Source organism: Oncorhynchus nerka, linkage group LG10 (genome assembly GCF_034236695.1).
Source record: "Oncorhynchus nerka isolate Pitt River linkage group LG10, Oner_Uvic_2.0, whole genome shotgun sequence".
NCBI classification, from domain to species: Eukaryota; Metazoa; Chordata; class Actinopteri; order Salmoniformes; family Salmonidae; genus Oncorhynchus; species Oncorhynchus nerka.
In genome coordinates, this window is record NC_088405.1 from 40081604 (window position 1) to 40096541 (window position 14938).

General features: G+C 40.7%; 1 protein-coding gene across 1 annotated transcript in view; it reads right to left on the bottom strand.

Moving 5' to 3' along the window:
• Positions 1-4125: 4125 nt before the first annotated feature.
• The window catches only part of LOC115135299 (protein FAM204A-like), a 35664-nt gene continuing 24851 nt past the window's right edge, over positions 4126-14938 (bottom strand). The window contains exons 6-7 of the mRNA XM_029669838.2: positions 4930-5039; positions 4126-4483 (exon numbers count right to left, since the gene is read on the bottom strand). Coding sequence (XP_029525698.2) covers positions 4432-4483; positions 4930-5039 — 162 coding nt within the window. The 3' untranslated portion in view covers positions 4126-4431. The remainder of the gene's footprint in view (positions 4484-4929; positions 5040-14938) is intronic.

The window sequence follows — 14938 nt, forward strand, 5'->3', positions numbered from 1 at the left end:
GTCACCCAAGAGATCCTCTTTTCTTGCTCTGGCTTTTATTTGAAAACAGTCATATGAATCTGAGGTCCTCAATAATTACTCTGAGTTAGACAGATAGCATTAGAAAAGATAACAGTTTGTATATGTGCAATGTTGTTGCAAGGTATGTACTGGTTTTCTCCATTTGACTTCCACATCCTTATTATATAGACAATAGACACAGCAAGTGCTAATATGGTCTATACAGACACTGTATAGACCATATTAACACTTACTAATTCCTTTGTCTTTCTGATTCAGCCCGCAATGGTGTTACATTCTTTGAGAATGATCTTGATTCTTCGAAGGTAAGCCATTGATTGCCGTTCAATACAGTTCTTTATAGCAGTTTTGAGATGACTATTCCCATGCAGTGAACGAGACATAACGACCTTATCGTAACATAGGTTCAAAGCTCATACAGACTAATAACACGTTAAAAAGCATTATACCTCGTCTTTAAGTAAGACCACACCGTTGGACTGAAAAAGTATGAACAGCCAAACACTGTGCAAACAAATCTTTTCAAAGGAAATGGGAGTTAATTTGGCTCAAAGACAAATCTATTTTTGGTGCGATTATTAATTGTGACAGATCCATAAATCATTTAATGATTGTTGCATTAGAATAAACGGCATGTCTTTTGTGTTATAATTCTGCGCATCTTGACAAACAAGACCCATTAAACAGCCCTATGGCCTTTTTCAAGAGTGATGATTACGCTAATTAAAACCGCAAAACATCTGTGAGGTGCCGTGGACGTGCCAGAATTAAACAGGTCATTAAATCAGCCGGGGGAAATGTCAACATCCAATACCGCCTGTCGCTCTGAGACTAGTTTACATTCATCAGGGATGAACGTACTGAATATGAAACACAACCAAACTCCTTCAATAAGGAAGGGGCAGCATTGACACAAAACGCTACAAAAAATGTTTTTATTTGACTACAATTTGAGATTGCAGTCCAATTCAAAGCCAATGTTCTGTACATCCATCCATCTATGGATGTGCGTGAGCCTACGAGAGATTCTTCAGTTCTTAGAGACCAGTCTATGGTCAAGATATTTTGAGTATTTCCCCTTATCTGTAGCATCTGCGTTGAGACATCGAGCTATTTTCCTGGGGTCATATCCCCGAGCTTCTGGAGTTAAGTCTGTTTTTGATATTTTGTTTGTTTTTAATCTAGTGATACACCAGCTAGTGATCCCATTGATATGCTATTACAAGGTACACATGTCCCTGTTCACGGCAGAACCTTCACAACAATGCACAACAACTACTTTTCAACCATTTAATAGGATTGTTGTTATTCCACTCCTGACGACAACAACTGCTCTCCCCCGTAAGTGTTTCAACATGTGCCCGAGGAATTTGTCGATGCATTTCACAACAAATCAACATAGGTCAGAGGCCAAGCTTGGCCTGCAGTAAAAACCCATTGAAAATGACTCCGTAACATGGAGAGAAGGAAACAGGATTTTCCTGCTTAAAAAAACAGTATCTTCTCCGCTCAAGGCATTATGTTCAAAGAGATTAATAAACAGAGATGCTATTGATACGGTGGCTGCGCCGCTCTAGGCTGTACGCTGGTCATGTTCAATGAAAACACTCGTCTTGCTAACATTTAAATGGCTATATGCAGGCTAACATATAGCAAAAGCATATTCACAGATGCAAATTGCTTCTAGCCATTGTTTTGAGTCCACTGGTTCAACAGCATTATGCCTAGGACACAGGATGAGATGATGCACATATAAAAGGGTCTTTCCAAGAGAAGTTAAATATGATCTGAGAACAGGCCAAATGGAATATCACCCTGATAAAAAGCAGTCATTTTCTCTGAGTGTTGGGGGGGGGGGGGTGCAATGTTTAAGAAATGATCCACAATGACCACACAGTGCTAAGCAGTGCAAGTTCATTGTGAAACCATTTAAAATGACAGGAAGTCGTTTAAGTTATGACCATCCAGAGTGTTTCGATGCTACTCCTGTGGAAACACTGTGTTGTCATGTTACCAACGCCCAGTGTCAGGAGCCTAACACTTAAAGTTATCTTGATTGAATGACTTGATTTTAAAAATGTATTTCCAACACCCACAGTGTTGTGAGCTCAACACTGTCAAGTGTTCTTGATTGAATGACTGTTAAGTTTTAAAATACCAGTTTCCAAAACACAGTGTTGGAAGCCTAACACTGTAAAAAAAAAAAAGAGGGGGGGGTTCAATTTAAGGGTCAACTTAAAATGATTATTTGTTAAAGTAGGTGTTCAAACGGTAAGGAGATTTTGCTTAGCCTGCATCCAGACGTTTGAAACAGCGAGGCTTCAGTATTATTGGAAATCAACATAATTAACAATAGTAAATACTGCTTGATAAATTACAAATGGGACATAGTTAAAGCAATGTTTTTAGAAGGATTTGTCCAATTTGATCTTAGTTTTAGGCACCAGAAATGAACGGTCGAATGTTGTGTATGAAACCCATTCCAATCTTTTTCTCTGTTCTCAATCAATATGCATTTTTGAAATAATCGCAATCAAAGTGAGGACAATAACCCATATAGAGGACTTTGAGGTGATTAACATTGTTAAACTCTTTCTCACTGAAGGACTGTTAAATAGATGAATTAGCTCATCTTCATATCTGACTGCCTCTCGCACACACAGAGTCCTATACTGTAAGGCTCCAGCGTGGAAATGATTATTAAGTCTTCGCTCATTCAGACAATCGTCATCTCTATGGTCTCAGAAACTCAATGAAAACATATACTGTAGAGCAAATGTCTTTTTTTTTCCCACAGCAAAATGTCCACCCATCAAATAAACAACAGTATCATGTAAAAGTGATTCTGAAAACTATTGCCAATGATAATGACACTACACTAAAAAGGCCCAGTACAGTCAAAAACACGCATGTCCTGTGTTTCATACATATTTCCACACTATGAGGTTGGAATAATACTGTGAAATTGTGAAAAGATTATGCCCTTTTAGTGTAAGAGCTGATTGAAAAGATCACCTGAGATGTCAGCTTGTTTTGAGGGATGGAGTTGTGGCCTGGCATCACCAGGCGGTGAATTAGTTAATATACCGTAAGAGTTCCAAACCTCTCTACCAATAACAGTTTGTTTTCAGACCACTCCCAGACAGTCTAAGCTAAATTGTTGCTTGAGACTTTGCTATGAAGCCATTTTTGTTTCTTTTAGACACTTTTTATTGAACAAGAATCACAGTAAGGTTCTTAAATGTTACTCAGAAATTGAAAAACAGCTGGTTCTCGTCTGTGGAATCCATTGTAGTTCTCAACTTTTTCAGATGCTTAAAGTTTTAAGTTGCCTCGGTCAAGTAAACGTTTTATGAGGATGTTCTGCCCATTTAGTCGTGCAGTGAGTGACTGATTCAGCCTATACAGCAGGACTGTGAGAATAGGATACAGCATGCACTCCAGCGTGGAGTGGGTGCACAAATGGGTGAACAGCAAACATCTGAGGTGAATAAATCCAGATTGCCTTGGAGCAAAGCAATCATTTTGCATTGTTAACAAAATAATGTAAGGTTATGAATAACGGCAATTAACAGACTTGCTATTTTTCCGCATGAAATTTGAAATTACAATAATAATTATCGCAATCGGCATGGGGGGGGGGGGGGGGGGCTTGGGTTGGATCAGTTAGGAGAGGTCATTGCAGATCAAAATATGATCAGGGTGCAAAGAAACTATAAAAGACTGGCATCAAATCTACTGGGTGCACAACAACATTGTTAATCATCGCTCAGACTCTTTACAGCCATAGAGTAGGCTTCTCAGAAATATCCTGTGCTTCTTGTTTAAGCCGAGGAACAATGGCATCTTTCTCAGCATGGGTGAAGGCCAACACCAAAGCCTCCGTTTCATGTCTCATACCCTCTCTGTTGACACAATTTACAGTTTATGACTGCTCAGAACAGTTTACAGCAGCCAAATTTCATTTTGCACTGGCAAATCCTATCGCACATTATCCTGTACATTGCATTAGGACCCTAATCTCTTCTTTCTCTACCTCCTCAGAAGAAAGGAGCGCCTTCATGATTAACCCACTTTACAGCAATAAATAAACGCATCATCCAGTAATGTACACCAGATTTAATTGGAAGGAAAAAGGCCCAGAAATGCTCAAATCACAGAAATGTAAATGGAAAATAGCGCACACACAGCAGCCACCATGGAGTGCTCAGAGAATTCATTTGAACAGTCCATAATTCTCATCTTATACAGGCTTTGTTTTTTTATTGTTATTGTTTTGTACAGTATCCTGACATTTCCTCTCAAAATTGTACAGGTACAAACATCTTTTCTAACTAACTTTATTAAATTAACTGAGAAGTTACACAAATCTTTACAAAAATGTAATTTTCTTTCTCTTCTGGGTTTATGTCACATATATCCCATGTTGCTTTTGGTTTCCCATCTTTGCTTGGCTTCAAACCTGAAACAATATTAAAATACTGATTTAGCAAAAACCTATTTTGAGTACTTGGAATAAAAATCCTGCAAAATATATTCTCTTTTACAGAAAATACAATTAATTTCTGAATGAAATACACATATTTCCAAGTTCTGGAGAGCTTGAAATGACAGTAAGTTAAGTGTAGTTCTTAAACATTGACATAACACATTTTGCACATATTCTAACCATGACATCCACTGTGACAGTTCAAAATGGCGTCTATCTAATTTTACGAGACGGCTACAGAACACGCTTTCTCTGTATAGGCGAAAATTAACATGTACGCATACCTGTGCATGAAATAAGTGGGAAAGAAGCTGGCAAGCGAGGCAAATATGCATAATAAAATGTATGTCACTAACAAACTGTGATGTCATGTAAATTAAGGAGATAATTGTGGGGAGGAGAGCAAAAAGACAACACACCCCCAAGCGATTTGCGTCTTCCTTTTCTGGGCTGCCCGAGAAGCCTCCGCTTCCTGTTTGCTTTGCACAAAGTCACGGCAATCGGCGGCTTGAGCGATTTTCACGGCCAGCTATTGAGAGGGAGACAAAGACAAGGCCCATTAGAGGATGTAAATCAGTCTCTCTGGCAAGCAGAGCTCTTCCAACTGATGTGTCAGGGTGGCATCCCATGAGTGCCTCCGGTCCCCGTTTTGTCTCACCCCGACCATGATGCAATGACAGTCATGATGGCATAAAGATCCCTGGGTTAGTGAAGAAAAATAAAACATGGTACATACACACAGACAACTGCTTAACAGTAATAAGACAGTCAACTATTTACCACGAACGTGCAAAAATAATATCATGACCTTTCCTAAATCGTTTTAATGAACACTAAAGGAGACCGTGCGCAGTTCTTTAAATGAAAAGTTAAAGGAATGACTGTGACTGAAAGTGGCAAACACATTTTGTTCAAATCCCAGGGAGGAAGTGCATGTATTGTCGAGCAGAATAATCCCAATAACCCCAGTCGCACAGAAGCACGAGAAACAAAAGGAGAAATCCTGTCACTCCCGAGATAGGTTTATTATTCGACCGAAGGAAAAGTTTGATAAACACTTGGAACAAATCACCCTTTCTAAAAATGCATAGAGTACAATCAGGGGAAAGAAAAAAAGTCTTAAGGTAATGAAGGAATGTGCCGCCATTTCTTAACTGGGGGAAAAAAAAAAAAAACTGCTAGTGATTTTTTTTCTTTCAATTATAATTAAGTGGGATAAACTTTATTAGAAAGACTAAAACTAAAATATCTCCTAATGCATGCTGGGATTAAGCAGGTCAGAGCAGCAGCCAGGACAAATGTAACTCTAAAGGCTTTTTATCACCATATTTCAGGAACCAAGGGTGTAAAATGTTCTAATTTGGGATACATTAAAAGCCATAAAGGTCTTTCAAAAAGATTAATGGTACTTTGCTTGGATTTAAGATAAGGGCTTCAGCTGGCTGCAAGTACTGGGCTCTGGCTGGGCCCTCGAGGCATTAATCTATACAGTCACTTGGAAGATTTGTAAAGCGTCTGCATAACCTGAAGCTAACATACTATGACAGTTTTCTAATTCCTTGCCATTTTTTATAGGTTTTATAGCCAATAAATTATGTTTTCTAGTCGGAATGCTGGAGAAAGGGAAAGTTACAATGGGTGATCATTATGTCGGGAGTAGATTTGCCAGCAGATAATTCTCATCAGGGCGTTTTGAGCACCATGTTTAAATGGTGTAGGTGCTAAATGCATTCGCTTGGCTGTGGCACACGCTGGGATTGTACATCTGAAGGTTTATTAAATTATTGACAAATCTCAGAAAGGCTCCTGTGTTCACACATTTTCCAAAAATAAAGTAATTGGGTAAAAGGCATAGTTTTGAGAGAAAATACAATGAAATTGGAGGATGCTAAATGGCTCCTTTTGAAGTTTACACCCAGAGATGTATACTCTTTACAACACAAGGATTACCCACATTAACCTGCTCTCCAGTGTGGATCATTTGAAATGCAAAGGTCTTGAAACCACGCCTTCCTAAACATTCTTCCAAAACCAAAATTAAAACCCTCTTCCAAAACCAAAATTAAAACCCTCACATTCCCCCCTATTCTCTTTCAAATGAAGCCACTGAGCAGTTACTATATTTAAAGCGTTAAAGGTCTTTAATTTTTTATCAGTTCAGTCTACAATCCCTGATTGTCTTTACTGGGGCTCAACATTAATGTCAACCAAGTTACCTAGGCGACAGAACAGATCAAAGAGACAAAAAAGCCCTCAAATGTCTGATTAATCAAGCCTGCAAACAGCTTATTTCTTTTAGCCTGCATGCAAGTATGAAAATGAGATTCCGAGAGCAGTACATTGTGCAGATTTGTTCATTCTTATCTGAACAAAGCCAGCGGCAGCTTATTTCATGGATCACTGGCACTGTCAGCGCTGTGGCGCCGAGCAGGTGACGGCTCCTCTTTCTGTGGCGAGAACAAAATTAGCAAAAAGTCGGCACAAATTAGCCTCTCATATTTTCAGTAATATGACATTATTTTTCATTTACTTTTTTTGATCCACTTTTCAGGATTTTTTTCTCCCCCTCCTTCTTGCGTCTTAGTGCCAAATCCTTTCACATCACAAGCCAGAAGAAATGTTAAAAAAATGTGCTGCCAGAATAAAAAATACAAAGCTAGAAAAAAAGGAAAGAGACATGAGCCTACACAACAGAAAAAAAAACCCTCATGTGTTCTTTGTTTAATGCAGTCACACAAGCCAATCCATGTTTCCTTAAAACCCATATTAAAAGAAGATTTAGTGTCCGATACCATCCCCCCCAAACCATTGTCTTTCCTTTAAAAGTCTGTCCTGAGCACAGCCTCTGTTTAACACAAGGTTTATTCAAAGGATTAATACTGTGACCTTTGGAAGGTTTGCAGGCAGAATATTCATGCTGCATTATACCGCAGCAGTAGCAGCAGTAGCAGAACCTCAGGGCCACTAGGAGGGTTAAGACAATAGTAACGCTTTCTGTTGCCACTCATGTTTGGGTCATCATAGAGATTCAAGTGGACCTCCAAATATGGGGCCTCATTATCAAATCAAATCAAATTTATTTGTCACATACACATGGTTAGCAGATGTTAATGCGAGTGTAGCGAAATGCTTGTGCTTCTAGTTCCGACAATGCAGTAATAACCAACAAGTAATCTAGCTAACAATTCCAAAACTACTACCTTATAGACACAAGTGTAAGGGAATAAAGAATATGTACATAAAGATATATGAGTGAGTGATGGTACAGAGCGGCATAGGCAAGATACAGTAGATGGTATTGAGTGCAGTATATACATATGAGATGAGTATGTAAACAAAGTGGCATAGTTAAAGTGGCTAGTGATACATGTATTACATAAAGATGCAGTAGATGATATAGAGTACAGTATATACATATACATATGAGATGAATAATGTAGGGTATGTAAACATTATATTAGGTAGCATTGTTTAAAGTGGCTAGTGATATATTTTACATCATTTCCCATCAATTCCCATTATTAAAGTGGCTGGAGTTGAGTCAGTGTGTTGGCAGCAGCCACTCAATGTTAGTGGTGGCTGTTTAACAGTCTGATGGCCTTGAGATAGAAGCTGTTTTTCAGTCTCTCGGTCCCAGCTTTGATGCACCTGTACTGACCTCGCCTTCTGGATGATAGCGGGGTGAACAGGCAGTGGCTCGGGTGGTTGTTGTCCTTGATGATCTTTATGGCCTTCCTGTGACATCGGCTGGTGTAGGTGTCCTGGAGGGCAGGTAGTTTGCCCCCGGTGATGCGTTGTGCAGACCTCACTACCCTCTGGAGAGCCTTGCCGTACCAGGCGGTGATACAGCCCGACAGGATGCTCTCGATTGTGCATCTGTAGAAGTTTGTGAGTGCTTTTGGTGACAAGCCGAATTTCTTCAGCCTCCTGAGGTTGAAGAGGCGCTGCTGCGCCTTCTTCACGATGCTGTCTGTGTGGGTGGACCAATTCAGTTTGTCTGTGATGTGTACGCCGAGGAACTTAAAACTTACTTCAGCACAGACCATGTTAAAGACAAGGCTGTGATAAGACATGTCCATTGTATGGACACAAAATAGTACTGAGCAACACGAGGTATTGTCATACACACCCCTCCTTGAGCTGACTTGTATACTACAGCACAGCCTACTTCATGGGCCGCGTAGATGTGTCTTCTGTCAGTGACATCCCTTCCAAAATAATCCAGACATTGGGGGATCATGCCGGTAGTACTACCAGTTTACCAACATGACTGCATACAGTCTTCAGAGTGCGTAGTTATCAGTAACTTCAGTAACTTCTGGATCCCTGGATATCCCAAGATACACAATTACAAACAACAGCAGCTTCAAAAAGACAAAATGGCAGGGAGAGACGATTCAACTTCAAAACACGAATGCTTCTCTATATGGATAAAATGTTCAAGCTGGTATTAAGAATATGAAATAAATGATGGCTTTAAGGGAGAAATGGCCTTAAACCCATTCATAAATGTCCTATCCAGGGAAGCCTCTTCCAATTAAAACGTGTGAGAGGTGGATTAACAGGGGCTATGTGGCTTTGCCTCGCTAAATCACCACCCCGAGCTGCTCCGCTGCGTTTGACGTGTAAACGATTAATGACCAGCCTAATTCCCTTATCACACTACCTTAATGCCTAAATAATGTGGCCTTAGTCAACTTTGGGAAGCAGGGCTATATAAGAATGGAATGAATATCAGATGAGCAGCTCATATGTAATTTCAATCTAATTTCGAAGAATCGAGGTCGGGAGGGAAAAAGGAAAATGGATTTCTAGTCTGAAAAGTCAGATTGTTATACTTCAAATTGATCTTGTTTATGCCACGTAAAAGCATTACTGCGACAATGAAGCATAAAGCAGTTTGTCCACTAAATTGCTTTGATGTCATTCAATCTACTTCCAATTATTGGTTGTCCTATCTGTGCAGGTTAAACAAAGAAATGCCTATGCTGATAAGAAGTATTAGGTTGAGTTCAACTCCCTGAAAAAGCCAGGGAGGAAACATGACAGTTAATATTCTGTGTATCTGTGGAAAATATAACATTTGTGATCAAAGAGATAACGGATAACCAAAAGTCTTGACAATGATTTGAGTGAAGTCGGGCTCAAATGGAATGCATAGGCCTAAAACTTCACCTCTACGAGTGTTAGATTATGCGGATGTGCTCTTATTTCACTGTGAGCCAAATGGTGTGTAGGGCCATGCAATAGAATATAGCTAGAAGCTACCTTAACCCAACACCTAGCTACTGTTTACCATCAAGAGGTTCAGAGTGTCCCCCCCCCCGGCTTAACGGCTACAAAGGGTTGGGATGACAATCCCATGACCCAAGTCTGAGACCAGGTCAATGCAACACATGATTTTGCTAATTGGTGTCAGGTCATCGAAAGTGTGCCCAGGCATTAGGAACTTGATATGGAGAAGGGTAGAAGAGGGATAGTGTAGCAACTTTAACCCAACGCCTATCAACTTCGTCAAGAGGTTTTGGATCCCTTGGTAAGCTAAAAGGTTGTTGGCCGCTGGAACCCGGGTTGAGGCCTGGACGGGGGTGAAACTTGGTCAATAGGAATGTAACGATTCACCGATATGTATCGGTCCCCGGTTCAAATGTTTAAGATATGAGTGCATCATTTATTTAGTTATTTAACCTTTATTTAACTAGGCATGTCAGTTAAGAACAAAATTCTTATTCACAATGACGGCCTACCAAAAGGCAAAAGACCTCCTTGCGGGGACGGGGGCTGGGATTAAAAATATGAATAAATAAAATAAAAATAGGACAAAACACACATCACGACCAGAGAGACAACACAACATAGAGAGACCTAAGACGACAACATAGCATGGCAGCAACACATGAAAACACAGCATGGCAGCAACACAACATGACAAGGTAGCAGCACAAAAAAGGGTACAGACATTATTGGGCACAGACAACAGGGCAAGAAGGTAGAGACAACAATACATCAAGCAAAGGATCCAGAACTGTCAGTAAGTATTTGAATGAGTCTTTGAATGAAGAGACTGAGATAAAACTGTCCCGTTTGAGTGTTTGTTGCAGCTCATTCCAGTACAACTGTGCATGCTGACTAACGAGAGGTATCTCTATTCCTGATCTGGCAAATCTGCGCGTCACCATCATTCACATGTTTGTGAAATGGCTTGCACAATATTAGGCTTTATTATTTGAGTGAGAACCAATGTAATTTGCCAGGTAATTTTTTTATCAAATTGCGCTGTTGAAAAGGTGTGAAAAGATGTTTTACCAGAATAAAATGTCCTAAGCTACCGCCGGAGACACAACTCTCATCTAGCTATAGGTAGGATACATGGTGATCGGGGTTTAGCCTAGATTCGATTTTATTTTGATTGTTCAGGTTCACCATCAGTAATAGTTTTGCTTGAAATAATCAATCAGTGTATATGGTAATTTATTTTATATAAAGGGTCATGTTGATAATTTCATGAGGACAACAATCACTTTTGCTACCCGCACTGCATGTGTAACAGTTTAACTTTCAACCGTCGCCCCGACCCAGGCTCAAACCAGGGACCCTCTGCACACATCGACAACTGACACCCACGAAGCATTGTTACCCATCGCGGCACAAGAGCCGCGGCCCTTGCAGAGCAAGGGGAACCACTACTTCAAGGTCTCAGAGCGAGTGACCTCACCGATTGAAGCGCTCACCACCTAGCCATTTCACATCGGTTACACTCACCCCCCTTTTGACCTCCTCCTTTTCCGCAGCAACCAATGATCCGGGTCAACAGCATCAATGTAACAGGATAGCTTTCATCCATCGCCCCGACCCGGGGGCTCGAACCAGGGACCCTCTGCACACATCAACAACTAACACCCACGAAGCATTGTTACCCATCGCGGCACAAGAGCCGCGGCCCTTGCAGAGCAAGGGGAACCACTACTTCAAGGTCTCAGAGTGAGTGACGTCACCGGTTGAAACGTTATTAGCGCCCACACCGCTAACTAGCTAGCCATTTCACATCGGTTAGACATGGTCGAAATCGGGAGAAGAAGAGTCCATCAAAACGTACAAACTGTCCAAACCACTTGATTATGAGATGGGGTGAAATTCAATGTTAGGCTATAGACTCAGTGGTCATTTTATTAGGTACACTCATCTAGTACCGGTTTGGATCCCCCCCTTTGCCTCCAAAACAGCTTGAATTCCTAGGGGCATGGAAACATTGCTCAATTGGTATCAATGGACCCAAGGTGTTCCAGGAAAACAATCCACACACCAATACACCACCAGCCTGTACCATTGACACCAGGAAGAATGGGGCCATGAACTCATGCTGCATAGGCCAAATCCTGACTCTGCATGACGCAATGTCCGGACCAGGCAATGTTCTTCCACTCCTCAATTGTCCAGTCTTGATGATCTCGGTGGCCACTGAAGCCACTTCTTCTTGTTTTTAGCTAATAGAAATGGATCCCGAGGTGATCGTCTGCTACAATAGCCCATCTGTGACAAAAACCGACAAGTTGTGGGTTCCGAGATACCGTTCTGCACACCACTGTTTTCAAGCAATCCTTGACTTAGAGCGGAAATTCTTGTTACGGTTCCACCTCGAAGACTGATGCAGGCTGCGAATACATATTCAGGACTTTGGGGTGGGAACGTTGTGGTGATTTCCACGTGTAGCAGAGAAATCACAAATAGGGCACTGACGCACCGCTCTCAGTGTAACTAGCTAGCATGCTAACCGTAGCTAGCCAATGAAAGTTTATGTGAAGACAGTTAAGACAGGCATTACTGTAAGTCAGGTGAAAATAATTATTTCAGAAATATAAATACCTGCCAAGAGATGAGTCTCAGCTAAAACGTGCCTAAACGAGCCGTTGACATGTTTCCGGGTTGATGTTTTGTCTGACTTTTGCCGTTTGATAATTCCAGTGAAACCGTGTCGGATTCCAGACGTCATTCCTATTTGGAAACGCACACAGACATGATCAAATAGCTACAGTGCCTTGCGAAAGTATTCGGCCCCCTTGAACTTTGCGACGTTTTGCCACATTTCAGGCTTCAAACATAAAGATATAAAACTGTATTTTTTTGTGAAGAATCAACAACAAGTGGGACACAATCATGAAGTGGAACGACATTTATTGGATATTTCAAACTTTTTTAACAAATCAAAAACTGAAAAATTGGGCGTGCAAAATTATTCAGCCCCTTTACTTTTAGTGCAGCAAACTCTCTCCAGAAGTTCAGTGAGGATCTCTGAATGATCCAATGTTGACCTAAATGACTAATGATGATAAATACAATCCACCTGTGTGTAATCAAGTCTCCGTATAAATGCACCTGCACTGTGATAGTCTCAGAGGTCCGTTAAAAGCGCAGAGAGCATCATGAAGAACAAGGAACACACCAGGCAGGTCCGAGATACTGTTGTGAAGAAGTTTAAAGCCGGATTTGGATACAAAAATATTTCCCAAGCTTTAAACATCCCAAGGAGCACTGTGCAAGCGATAATATTGAAATGGAAGGAGTATCAGACCACTGCAAATCTACCAAGACCTGGCCGTCCCTCTAAACTTTCAGCTCATACAAGGAGAAGACTGATCAGAGATGCAGCCAAGAGGTCCATGATCACTCTGGATGAACTGCAGAGATCTACAGCTGAGGTGGGAGACTCTGTCCATAGGACAACAATCAGTCGTATATTGCACAAATCTGGACTTTATGGAAGAGTGGCAAGAATAAAGCCATTTCTTAAAGATATCCATAAAAAGTGTTGTTTAAAGTTTGCCACAAGCCACCTGGGAGACACACCAAACATGTGGAAGAAGGTGCTCTGGTCAGATGAAACCAAAATTGAACTTTTTGGCAACAATGCAAAACGTTATGTTTGGCAACAAAAGCAACACAGCGCATCACCCTGAACACACCATCCCCACTGTCAAACATGGTGGTGGCAGCATCATGGTTTGGGCCTGCTTTTCTTCAGCAGGGACAGGGAAGATGGTTAAAATTGATGGGAAGATGGATGGAGCCAAATACAGGACCATTCTGGAAAAAAACCTGATGGAGTCTGCAAAAGACCTGAGACTAGGACGGAGATTTGTCTTCCAACAAGACAATGATCCAAAACATAAAGCAAAATCTACAATGGAATGGTTCAAAAATAAACATATCCAGGTGTTAGAATGGCCAAGTCAAAGTCCAGACCTGAATCCAATCGAGAATCTGTGGAAAGAACTGAAAACTGCTGTTCACAAATGCTCTCCATCCAACCTCACTGAGCTCAAGCTGTTTTGCAAGAGGAATGGGAAAAATTTCAGTCTCTCGATGTGCAAAACTGATAGACATACCCCAAGCGACTTACAGCTGTAATCGCAGCAAAAGGTGGCGCTACAAAGTATTAACTTAAGGGGGATGAATAATTTTGCACGCCCGATTTTCCAGTTTTTGATTTGTTAAAAAAGTTTGAAATATCCAATAAATGTCGTTCCACTTCATGATTGTGTCCCACTTGTTGTTGATTCTTCACAAAAAAATACAGTTTTATATATTTATGTTTGAAGCCTGAAATGTGGCAAAAGGTCGCAAAGTTCAAGGGGGCCGAATACTTTCGCAAGGCACTGTACATTCTTTGTTCTCTCCGTTATCATTTCCGCACGCTAGCTATACAGTATATCAATGCATTATCTAAATTGCGACTGCAACTCCGCAATAGAAATAGAATGAATATAAGCTCCGGTAATACGGATAGCCTAAATATTGAACGTTTTGGAGGGTGTATGCAAGCAATGGGCGAGTTAGTTTTGTATGGCCAGGTTCCCCGGGTGGGTTGAGATGTCTCTTTCGGATCAATGAAATGGTAGAAAATAAGCAAACCCCTGCACACCTGGCCATGCAAAATGAATTGGCCTAAAACATTATTGCTCAAAACCATTCCTCTTGTGGCGACGGGGGGAGCGGGGTTCTAAAATGCAATCATTTGATGCAATTCGACATTTCTAAAATTGTCTTTTTTTATGCAGACTGGCTAAAAAAAAATATTTCCATTTAACAAATTACCCAATGGATTACGATAATTTGCTGGTAAAAAAAAAGGGGAGGTGCGAAAAAATTTGTTTGGGCAACATTTTTATTTGCTCCATGGTAAGGCGGCCAAGTGTCGCGGCGTCACTAGTTAACACATCTAGTTAACTACCTTTACCTAATATCAGATTTGAAACCTAACTCTCACCATAACTACACTGCTAACCTTAGCCTAACCCTAAATTAAGACCAAAAAGCAAATTTTTGTTTTCATGAATTTGTACAATATAGCCAATTTGCACTTTGTGGCTGTTTTATCTCGTGGAAACCCAAGTGTACAGAGAAAAGCTGTTTGGCTCTCAGACGACTCGC